Here is a 12,620-nt window from a genome sequence, read left to right as displayed (position 1 = left end):
TGCCAGTGTGTGGTAATCTGCACAGTAAAGAAGTTCTGTTTGGAACTTCCTGTCCATAACTTTCTGCTCTGTGCATCTCACCGTCCACTGATCCAGGCAACACTTGCAAGTTTGCCAGTGAGAATGTTCTGAAAGGCATTATTTAAAGCCTTGTTGGAGTCAAGGTAGACAATAACCACTGCTCTTACCTCATCCATCCGGGTAGTTATAGAAGACATCATGTTGGTCAAGCATGATTCCCCTTAGGTGAATCCATGCTGACTACTCCTTTTTGTCTTTCATGGGCATAGAAGAGATGGCCTCCAGAATGAAGCATTCCATCACCTTTGCAGGGATTGACGTGAGGCTGTCTGGCTGGTAGTTCCTTGGGTTCTCCTCCATTGCCCTGTTTCAAGACTGGGATGACATTTGGTTCCTTCCAGTCCTCAGACATCATTCCTAACCACCACAGCCTTTCAAAGATGACTGTGTGCAGTCAGCTCTCTCAGCATTTATAAATGTATCCTGTCAGGGCCCTCTATATGCATTCCAAGTAGCTTCACCCCACTTACATCTTCAATTTATTTCCTACTTATGTGTGAGTAGTGGCAGAAGCTCTTTATTCATCTATGGAGGTCTCTTGCCCCTTTGCCTGATTTCTTGCTCACATTGGCCTGCATTGGGATGCCAGTTCTTGAGCCTGGAGGAAGTGATTCTTAAATGTCAGCTCCTCTTCCCTGCAGACCTGTTCCCATAGATTTTCCAAGAGAATTCTCTGAAGTGGCTGAAGTTCTTTCTTCTGAAGTCCATGGATGCAATCTTACTTGCTGCCTTGTTCATTCCTCACCTAATTTGGAACTCCACAATCTCATGATCACTATCCAACCAAAGCTCCCCCCAACCTTCACATCCCCCACAAGGCCTTTGCTGTTAGTGTGATATCAAACAGGTACAACATTCCTTATGAGATCCTCCACTATCCATGACAAGGAGCTGATCAATGCTTTTGAGGAACTTGCTGGGTTTGAGGAACTTGCTTCAGAGTGATGGCTCTGCAGCAGATGTCAGGGTAGGTAAAGTGGAACCAGGGTTTGTGTTTCTGAGGCTGCTTTGTGCTGCATGCCAAAGGCCTCATCCACTTCTTTCTCCTGCTCAGGTGGCCTGTAGCAAACACCCACAACAGTCTCATCCCTATTGGTGTGCCCTTTTATCCTGACCCATGAGCTTTTGACTTGCTCATCATCCACCACAAGACAGAGCTTGATACATTCTGGGTGTTTGCTCACATAGAATGTTTCTCCTGAACAGAATATTGCCCTTCATGACAACATTCCAGTCATGTGAGTTATCCCACCACATCTGTGTAATAGCAATTAGGTCTAAGTCCTTTGACTGCACTTCTTGTTTCTCCTGTTTGTTTTCCATATACTGTGTGCATTGGTGCACAGGCACATTATATAAGTATTTGGTTGTGCAAAGGGATGCCCCCTCGTCTGTCTTGTGGTTACATCTTCGGATGCTTATATTCACTGAATGTATTCTCTCTTAAGCCTCCTTTTACTGCTTGAGTGGTCACTGTAGTTCTCCTCTTCCCACACCTTATCTCTGTCAAGCCTGGCCCTGTCCTCATTCCTCTTCAAATCTAGTTTAAAGCTCTTTCAACAAGCCCTGCTCATTCCTGAGCTAAAGCCCTTTTTCCCCTTTGAGACAGGAGAACCCTGTTTGGTGGCAGCAGGCTCAGTGTTCTAAAGCCTGACCCATGATGAGCCAAACCAAAATTCTGATGGTTACACAGAATTGCATTATCAAGGTATTCATCTGCATGATTTACTTGACAGGACAGAAGAGAACACAACTTGTGTCCAAGATCCTGCCTCTTGGTGGTACCTCTTATCTGAGCCCCAGGAAGTCAGCAGACCTGTGGGATGGGTCCAACTGGCATGCTGGGCCCTCAGTTCCCCTCAGAAGAGAGTTGCAACAATTACTTTTCTTTCTGTCTTTCTTAACCTGAAATTGTGATGCATTTGGTTGACTGACTTGCTTTGGGCAACTCCCCAGGTAGACCTTCACCTTCACCATCATTTACTTCACCCTCAGATTCTGTAGCCTCATACCTATTTCCTAAGGTTACCTGTGAAGGCAAAGGAGATGACTCTGCTGTTGCCCCCAGCAGGCACCTGTTTCCATTTCCCCCTTGTCTTTCAGATCCCCTCCTTCTGTCTGATGACAAGAGTGTTGGAGTTCCTCTGACTTGTGCTGAGCTTCCACCTCCTGCATTTCTCTCAGGAATTTTCACCAGTCTGTTTTTCTGTCCAACCCCTTGATACTCTTCAGCCTTTCCACTTCTCTAAGCTCAGCCCCCAGGCTCAATATATCATCCACCTGGTCCCTCTGTACACAATTGTAGTCTCTTCTGCCCTCTGATGCTAATGCCAAGCTCAAACACTCCCTGCAGCTGCAGACTTGAACAGGTGCCTGTTTCTGAGAAGCATGATCTGGTTTGCTGTGCTACTAGCAATGGCTTTTGGCATTATGGAGGTCAGTGTTCTCACTGTTCTCTTATGGAGATCACATGTCTGTTCTTGTGGAGTAGGTGAAAACCACCAGGTGAGCTCTCCTCAGGAGCTGTGGAGGGTCACTCTTTCCTTCTACATGCCCTGCCCACATGAACTGCTGCATCAAATGCTGTGCCACATCCTTCTGACGTGCCATGTCCTGTTTGCCCGCATTTTCACTGTGCTCCAAGTTCTTATGCTCCCTGGAGTCGTTTAAATCTCCCTTGGTTGCTCTGGCAAGGCCCTCACCATGTAGGCCTCACTTAGGTGAGCTCCTGGGTCCTGCCAGGTCTCCCATCTCAGGTTTCCGTGACTCTGGGAGCCCCCTGCCAGGCTTTTTGAGGTATTTTGCCCTGCCAGCTGTAGCCACTGATGCTGCTCTTGTTGCTGCTGTCACTAAATGCCTCTTTAGCTGATGAGGTTGGTTGACTGCTAGTGGACCTATTATCTTGACATTGTGGTTTGAGCAATATCTGACAGTAATAATAATGAATAGGAGCAAGTGAGCCACTGAAGTGAGTTTTGGGGCATGACATGTAATGTAAAGGTCTTGTTATCCTGGCCATAATGCAAGGCAGTACTTAAAAGTCTCTTGATTGCATTTGTTAACATCCCAACTTTGGAAAGCTACCATTTTACTCTTTTTCCTTTATATGGTGGTTCCCTTGCTGTCCCGATTTATATCTGTTTGTCTGTTGTAATGATGATGCCCCTGAAAGTTGTTCTTATTTGATACATGTCACTGCCCATTGACTCAGCACGCAGTAGAAGGAAAAGCGAGTAAAGAAAGCCATCTTTTGTTGAACTTCTTTATTACACATGAACACCAGCAACAATGTGGCAGATGAACAAATGAGGAGGAAAGTAAATTTGTATTCTTCGTAGCACTCTTGCACATGGTAGTGTTAACCAGAAGTTGTACATTTGAGTTTTAAAGATGGTAAAAATCTCATGTTGAATATGTAAGGGGCGAATATAAATTTTGTATTCTTAAATGTGTGATTTTGCCAAAAGTAGTTACATAAAGTATGATAAACATATGCTAAGTGTGGGTGGATTTACATGTGGAGAAAAAGCTTTGTTGCTGTCTTTATGGTTGTAAGCGAGGATATTTTGTTTTGTTTTTTTCCTTATTTGCAGTCAGGTAATTTTTTAAATATTAACCATTTATTTGATTCCTGAAAGGTGTAACTGTTGTGACATCAGCTGTGGTGGAATTGCATTCACCTATGAAAATAAAAACAACACTAAAACTGGACTTCAGATTTGACTCTCTGACTTTAGTGTTGTATAGTCCAAATTCAAAACAGGTAAGTATAATTTTGGTTACAAAGAGTAATCAGCAGCTTTAAGATTGCCTAGAGTTCTCAAAATTCTGAACAAGAATAGCTTAATTTATGACAGAGAAAGTGTGTTCTAGCAATAATAACAAATGTGAATGAGAGAACAGCTGTTTTATCTAAATTGCTTGGCAGATACTACAGGAAATAGAATAGGCAGTGGTAGCACATAATACATGGCATCTTCTGTCATCTGACTAAAAATCTGATGAAAATTTCTATTAATTTAAAATGTAGTTTGGGAAGAAAAATATGCAGAGGAATGCAATATACTAATTAATTACATGTAGAGATGGGTACATGGACACACACAAAATGGTGGAGAATAATTCTTAAATTTGTCAATAAGAATACATTTATATTCATCTTGGTTTAAACTTACAAAACTTTTCACTAGTTTTCTGACTAAAAGTTTGTAAGTTATTGTAAACTTAGGTCTCTCACTTACGTTAACTTGCTTTATAAAGATGGTAGAAGGGCAAAGCTTTGCATTTTGAAAATTTTGTCTTGTATGTGGTTGTGGTTGTTTGTCGTTATCAAGCTAAAGACCCCAACATTTTGAATTATTAGTGGGTTTATTTAATTTATTATTTTTGAAAATATCATCAGTTAGAGTAAAACTGTATATCACACCTATTTATTATTTTTGCTACCCATAATGAAATCTACAAATGTTTCATTTAAACAGGTTAACAGTTTGGATCAGAGAGATGACCTTTTGAAGCTTGCAGAGTTTAAATTAGTTCTCATGTCAGCTGCTCTGAAAATGTTATCAGATGGTTCAATGAATGCTTCAGTCAAACTCGCAAACTGTACATTAGATGATAAGAGACAGTCCATCCAGAAGGCTACACCAAGGTCTTTAATTTTACATAATTTACTGTTTATTTGAGTTAGACAAAGAGTTCATAATGTTTACATTTCATTAGTATTCTCTTAAAACCGCAATTGTTTTAGTGTAGGAGTTCTTAAAGTACTTATTTCTGTGCATGCATGTGTTTCACATGCCTTTTGTTGCACGTCTTTGTGAGAGACCAGTGCTAGATACAAAAAATGAAATAAACTGAACCTTAAATATAAATTTAACAAATGTGCATAGAAAACAATTTCACTTTTCACTTTAATGAAGTTTTAAGTAAGACTGAGATGATGTCTCATGAATAGTAACAAACTTCAGTAAAATGTAGTGCTTTTGATATGTAAACCTGCATACATACATACATACTTACATACATACTTTTGATATGTAAAGGAAATATGATGGTTTGTCTTGTTAAATTGTTAACATCTTAAGTTACCAGTATGGGATTCCAGTTAGTTTTAAAGTTACAAAAATTTAGTGCTGCTGTTTTTATTAGTCATGTTCCAAAATTATTTGCATTGCTTTTTAAATTCAGTCTTCTTAATGTATTGCATCTGGAATGGGAATCTTGAGTGTTTTTCAGTATTTGTGGCTGGCTTTTCATTGTTTCCTTAAACACCTCCTTAATTGTGTTTCAGAATGGTGGAAATGAAACATGGATTTGAAAAAAAAGTTATGGTGGATGTAAACTACAAACAGGGGAGAGATGGCACTGCTCTTGATGTTATTGTTCAAGAGATCTACCTTTGTGCAAGCATGGAGTTTCTACTTACTGTAGCAGATATATTTCTAAAGGCTAATGCAGAAAGTGCTGCACAAAGAAATCTCAAACAGCAGTCATTACCTGTAAAGGACCAAGGTATATACCAGTATACACCTTGAAATAGTTTAAAATCTGCATTTGAATATCAGCTCAGTTTTGATATTGTTATATGTAAAAAATACAGTACTCCTTTTATGCTATTTCCTATGTATAGGAAATATGTATATTATATTATATGTATAGAATGGCTTGTAACCATTGATGTTTCTTTCTTTGCATCATGGAAATAGATTAATGACGTTTAGTATTTCTTTCCAAATGAAGTCTTGTCTTACTAGAGAAAGAGGATACCTAAAATGTACGTTTAAAATATAATGGGATTAATAGAGAAGCATATTATTTATTGTGCTTACATGTGGAATTGGCCTGCCTGATATTGCTGCCTGAAAATGTCATTTCAGTTGTCCACTGATGTGCATTTCTTCCTACATCAGAAAACAGATTTTTAGCTTGAGTACCTGACAACAAAAATTGGTCAATTAGAGCATCAGAGCAGGAAATACTCTTTTTATGCTTCCAGGCCTCAGGTAGTTGTCATCAGAGACCAAAGCAAGTCCCTGGTTTTTTGGTGGTGTTTTCCTGTGCTCTAAATATTGTAGTTGTGTTGCTGTCAGCTAGGCCTTTTGTGATTATTTGCAGATGCTCAAAGTCTGAACAGAAAGGAAGTCTTATATGAAAGTGTATTTTTATTGCAAGTGTTTACATTAGTCATCAGTAATGCTGCGTTATTCTCCCGTGGAAAAATGAGCTACTCCAGAGAGCAGAAAATGTGCCCAGCATTTTTGTAAAACTCTTATCAGAGTTGGCAGATGTAGGTATGGAGTGAAGCTGATACATTTATTAATGTCAGAGATAGTAACAGTGGTGATACTTGTCATTTTCATTCAACAGTGGTTATCCTTTTCATTTTGACAGAGAAACTTTGTGGAGTCTTCTGTTGTATCTAAGAGCAATTAGATGTTAAGTGGTTTTGTGTCTGCAATGAAGAGGCTAGAAATGGCTGTTGCCCTGAATAGTCAGTGCCTCCCTATAAGTTACAAGAATTATATAATTATTGTAATTATTGTTATTAATTATAAAATTAATTATATTAATAATTAAATCAACAAGAAAATGATTGAGATTTAATCTTTGAACAAGTAAACTAATGTTATTTATATTTCTGAAGCATCTGTGCAGCCTGTATCTACAATGGAAATGAACATTGTTGTTAAAAATCCAGAGATTGTGTTTGTGGCTGATTTAACTAGAAGTGATGCTCCTGCATTGGTGGTTACAACACAGTGTGAGGTCTTCATTAAAAATAGCCCTGAAAGATACAACATGACAGCTGCTGTTAGAGAAATACAGATAAAAGCATGCCCATTTCTTCCAGAAGAAAGGAAAGGGAGCATTACTACGGTGAGTTTGCAACCATGCTGTGTGTTTAAAAGGTGCCATGTAACTTAAAAGGTGCTGTGTAACTAAAATACAGATAATTTCTGCAATGTTCATCGTTAAAATGTATACTACAATATAGTACTATAGATTTACAGTATGAGTAAAATTTTGTGGCTAACATTTTGTTGATTTTATTCTCTTTTGTCTGATATACACCTAAAGCATTGTCTTGATCTATGGCATTGGGGTTTGCTTTGTATGACAAGCTACAATGCAGAGCCCCAAGGAGTATAATGTTATCTTTCATTTCACATGTAAGCCAAATAAATACAATTTTGTAAGCATATGCTATGTCAAATGCCGTAAAATAAATTTGGAGTGCTGTCAGTCTAAAACTTTGTATTAAAGAGAATATGTAAGAGAATAACGGTGTCAGGAAAAAAAGAGGGAAGTGCATATTCAGAATCATGTACTTACTGTATGCTGTTCATAAATTCCTTTATGTTTAGGTCTGTAGATCTGTTATAGTAAAGCTGCCTATTTATATTTGGCAACAGAATCAGACTTGTTAGTTACTGACCAGGTGAAAGTCGCACTGACTCCTGGAGCTTCTTGCAGCTTTCCTGACTCTACAGCAGACTGTTCCTCAATTAACTCTGTGATGATATCATTGCATTAAAGAAAAAAATTGAAATTGGCTGTATATACAACAGTTACTCGTGTTCTCAGACCACAGAGGAATTTTGAAGAGCAAAACTTTTCAGCTCTCTGTATTGCCTGCTTACTTATGGAGTAATGTAGGAAAGACCAAAGCTGTAAGCAGAAAGAACTGGATCTTCCTTTTCATCTGAGTTTCAGGTAGAATCATAGCACCTCAGTTTACTCCTTGGGTTTACCCAGTCTTTAATTCCACTAAAATGTTTATGTAGTCATTTCGGAAGTGATGCACTAGCATTGATAGCCACAATACAAAATTGTTCGACTTCTGGTTTTGTGGCAGGCAAACGTGGCATAAATGTTACTTTCTTTGTAGAAAGCTATTGGGCATGAAATCTTCCCTCTTACGGGAGTATCTTCTGATAGAATCTCTTATCTCAGACTGTAGAAACAGGGAAAAAGATCTGAATCTGACAGAATGCTTGTGTTATAGATAGGGAAAAATACTTCAGAGGACACTAGTTTCAGTGCCTTAATACCTTTCTTGAAAGATTCAGAATGTTTTTGAGAAAAATCAAAAAAACCACCCAAAAAAACCTAGGTAGGAGCATAACTGCTCGTTTTGAAAGTGTGTGTAAGCAAACCTCTGAACCCAGGCTTTTCTGTAAACAATCTAATTTTACTCTGGGAAAGTACACTAGTTTGGAAGCAAGCCACCAGGAGATCCCAAGTCAGAAATACAATTTAATAGGAGAATTAAAATACATTTGATAATGCAGAAACACTGATGGAGACAGAATATAACCTGACAACTGTTAGGGTATTGGTAGCAGTCTGATTAATTGGTGGCTGCAATCCTGTTGGTGTGTCAGATGTGGTTCTGTTGAAGGCAGTGATCCTGTAGAAGGGTTTGATCTTCCTCTGAAGGTCCTGTGGTGGCTATGGAGCTCTTGGCCTCTGAGAATCCAGTAGCCATTTGTGATGTTCAAACCTCAGATTGTATCCAGGTAGAAATGCTTGGCTCCTCTCCCTGGGCACAGCATCTCACAGTGGGATGATGTGATTTTATCAGTCATGCAATGAGGCTTGATGGCCCATTAGGAGAATTTATCTCTCTCCCCCTGCCCTCCACCCCAGAGAGATGAGTCGTGGAGGAGATAAAGAACACTGTCCCACCTGGTTTTAACAGCTTATGAAGATGGTGATAGAGTACATACCTTTGGATACATCTTACATTGTAATGTAAGACAGAAAGCAATTAGGTTGGATGAATTCATCCTTTTGATGACAAAATCATCAAAACTGAAAGAGACCTTCAGGATCATTTGATCGAACTCTCAACCCAGCACTACCATAGTCACCTCTAAACCATATCCCTTAGTGTCATGTCCAGATGCCGAATAGGGAAACTAACCTCCAGATTTAAAATAGCATGAATGATGAGGGTTTTTTTGTGTATTTCTCATATGTGTGTTGGTCTAAAGAGAAATCTGTTATTTTTCATTCCTGAATGTAATACAGAGAAAGAAAACAAGGTAATTCGAGCAGTAGGGTAAAAACAATATTATGGACAAAAACTTCTGTTAGATCAAACTTATTTGGGAAAAGTGTGGTTAGACTAATTCAGGGTACATCTGTGCCTCCAGCATCTGATTCAGATATGGACAGAGATGTCAGAAAAGATTGCTGCATCAATATGGTTTGAAATTATAGTTTTTGAAAGACTGACCATCTCAGATGGGGATTTGAGAGCAAATTTTCCTGTCTGCACAGTGTCAGTATAGTCTAATTGCCTCTGAGTCCTCTATTAATAACATTGCGTTGGTTTTGTTTATAGCATACCTCTAATTTGGTAAACTTTGGCAAGTGAAAATGTTCAGGGACTGATTGCAAAACAAAGTTGGAACTGAGTGATTGTGTTTCAAATGTCTGTATTGTTATTCAGGAAAACTGTAACTGTGTCATTGCTGCATTGCAATTGAAAAACGGGTTTTCCTCAGAAGTCAGAGACATGATGATGCAGGGCATTGAAGGTATCAGAAGGCTTTACCCTAAGAATGGGTTTACTGAAGTGTAATGTATTTTATTGTAGTTGACGTTTCAGACTTTAATGATTGAGAATGGCTGAGGTGATGCTTCTGGATACTTGTTTTTTTCTTTCATCATGTTACTAACGTTCAGATTTCTCTTAATTTTGAAAAACCAAATATGGGTAAGTTTTCTTTCAGTAAAAAGGAAGAAAACCTTTCATTAATATAAAAAACTTTTTTATGTATGATTTCAAAGCAAGTTTATAAAAATATTTTTCTCTATATATGACATATATTTTTACTTTATTGTATAGGTATTGCAGCCTTGTGACTTCTTCTTTGAAATGAAACAGTCAGGTACTAGTCCACAAACAGCTGATCTAACCATTAAATCTCTAACAATAGAAGTAAGTAGACTTGTGTTATGTTTTTAATTTTCTACTTCCCACTAAGCAGGCTATGAAGTTGCTTCAGGAATGACTGAAGTGGGGAATTGTTCCTGTACTTCATTGGGTCACTTACCTGTTGAGCATGTCAAAATGAATAAAATTGAAAATAAACAACTGTGTCACTATGCTTCAGTTTTGAATCAGTGTTTTATTAAATGCCTGATGTGCAGAGAAAAGTTTTGAAGTGTTCAGATAAATCATTGAATGAAGTAGTTTAGAAAGCCTCAATCTGGAAATAAGGCAGGGATAGCAAATGTGAAAAGATTGAACTATTGCTTGTGGAAGGGAAGTATGTTCAAATGAGAGTCCTGTAGAAAATGGAAGTGTTTTGTTATTGTAACATACTTATATTTTTGTGTCTGAATCTAGCTATTTCCGTACTAGATTCTCATTTCCAGTTATTCCAATTTCTTTTTTGCAGGTTTCACCAATAATCATAAACACAGTAATTACTATTACATCAGCGCTTTATCAAACTACAGAAACAACGAAAGAAGAGATTAGTCAAATTCCTCCTGACTTGTGGAATAAGAAAGATATAAAAAATCTGAAAATGTGGTTTCTTGAAGAGACTAATGACAATGGAGATAAAAATCCTAAGACTGAACTAGTTCCCACAGGAGAGTCATTGAAACTTAATATAGAATCTGTTTTTATAACACTTGAAGCTGGGGTTGGGCACAGAACAGTGCCAATGCTTTTAGCCAAGTCCTCGTTTGTTGGAGAAGTCAAGAACTGGAGTACTCTAATCAACCTACATTCTCGCCTTGAGCTAGAGGTAAGGAATCCTACATAAAGAAACAGAAGTTTTCCTAGGATGCTAAACCTTATTGTCTAAATCTTACATGCAAGTTATTTAGACAATAAAAGAAAAATAACCCAAATATTTGGTGACTAAACTCCTGCAAATATGTGTTGTGGGAGCATGATGGGAATGAGGGGTTAAGATAGCAAAGTTAGAATGAAAATCTAATGCATTAGATGTAATGTTAATTAATGGCACAGTAATTGGTGTTATGCAGCCTCACATTTACACTCTTTGCAAGTTCTTAAAGACCTGTTGCATCAGTGTTAAATGTTGGAATGGCAGCTGGCTAAAAGTCTCTAATAATCTTCAGTTAATGTTACAGTAGAATATATAATGTGTTGTTTCTATAAAACAGTTTTGTTCATAAAACATCCAAATGGACTCATATTTGGAAATTGGTAACAAAATTCAGTGATTGTTGTAGGTAGATTCTTCCTTATTTGTAGTATTTTTGAATTCCAGTGCACCTACCATTTAAGCCGAAATTGTATTTTAAGTGGCACAATTTTTATCACTTATTTGAAAGGACTTTGCAGTAGAAACTTAGCTGCCTCATTTATTTTTCTAATGCATTTGTTTCATCTTAAGGTAACTGCTGAAAGCGCAATCTGATTATTAATATTTTAGATTACCAAAATAATTAATATACTGTAAATCAGAATTTTTTATTTAAGTTTTGCTTTCTGGATTTTGACAGGTACATTATTTTAATGAGATGTTTGGTGTGTGGGAACCTTTGCTTGAACCACTAGAAGTTGAGAAGACTGACTTATTCAGGCCCTGGACTCTTGAAATCAAGGTATAGTTTCAGAGCTGAGCTCAGATATCACATTATGATACCTTAAAAAAAACAAAATCCTTTCATTTCTGAGACTCATCTAGCAATTTTATTCCTTGTTGGTTACTGGGAGTTTTTTCCCAAATAGTAAGTGAAACCACTTCTTATATGAGGAAAGATCCAGACACTCAGATCTGTTAAATATTGTCTTTCAAGTGGCAAAATTTTATTCTAGTTGCATAAGGTAATCTTAACAGCTTTATATCAGTTTGTCCTATTAGGCCATATGCTAATGATGCATTCAGTTATTTTGGAAAGACAAGCCACTGCTCTTGTTCCACAGTAGTAGTATAGCAAAATTGTATTGGAAAAACTGATAGCTGTTGATTAGCACATAGAGTACTGTGGGAGTAGTGTTCTTACCACCTAATTTTCATCTTCCATAGAAACAGTCAAGATTCTGGTCTCAAACTAGATAAGGCTTTATCAAAGAATGGGAAGTACCTTTTATTTTCCTCCTTCCGTCTTAACTGTTTCATTTCATTGTTTCCTGAATTTTTCAAAATTGTTCAAGTATTTTTAACCTGAGAGGTTGCACAGAACTGAAGATCTACCCTTTTCCTAGGACTATCATTATCAAAAACTTTCTACAGTGATAGCCTCAGGAGGATAAAGACTATGGACTGAGATACTGCAGTTAAGAAACTGCTATTAGAAATACCCCCGACAATTTTCCAGAGAGGTACAAGGCATAATACAGGAAAGAGGTAAAAGATAATGAGTCAAACCTCATGTCTTCTCACCTCACCCTGATATGAAATAAAGCATTTGGAAATACATAATTTCCAGAAGTGTTGAAGGCTAGAGAAACATATTCCATCAGAGCTTTTTATTTTTTCTTTCAATCAAATGAAAACAAATAGGTATTTGATTTATGGAAATACAAAAAGACTAAATTT

The 12,620-nt window shown here is 37.5% G+C and overlaps 1 protein-coding gene across 1 annotated transcript in view; it reads left to right on the top strand.

The window, feature by feature from the left end:
* Positions 1-12,620, top strand: part of VPS13A (vacuolar protein sorting 13 homolog A) — a 107,538-nt gene that overhangs the window by 52,096 nt on the left and 42,822 nt on the right. The window contains exons 36-42 of the mRNA XM_058823752.1: positions 3,720-3,844; positions 4,563-4,732; positions 5,375-5,595; positions 6,728-6,960; positions 9,941-10,033; positions 10,497-10,853; positions 11,581-11,682. Of these exons, the coding sequence (XP_058679735.1) occupies positions 3,720-3,844; positions 4,563-4,732; positions 5,375-5,595; positions 6,728-6,960; positions 9,941-10,033; positions 10,497-10,853; positions 11,581-11,682 (1,301 nt within the window). The remainder of the gene's footprint in view (positions 1-3,719; positions 3,845-4,562; positions 4,733-5,374; positions 5,596-6,727; positions 6,961-9,940; positions 10,034-10,496; positions 10,854-11,580; positions 11,683-12,620) is intronic.

This window comes from Ammospiza caudacuta, chromosome Z (genome assembly GCF_027887145.1).
Source record: "Ammospiza caudacuta isolate bAmmCau1 chromosome Z, bAmmCau1.pri, whole genome shotgun sequence".
NCBI lineage: Eukaryota > Metazoa > Chordata > Aves > Passeriformes > Passerellidae > Ammospiza > Ammospiza caudacuta.
The sequence above is the reverse complement of the archived record's forward strand: the minus strand, read 5'-3'. Positions and strand labels throughout refer to the sequence as shown.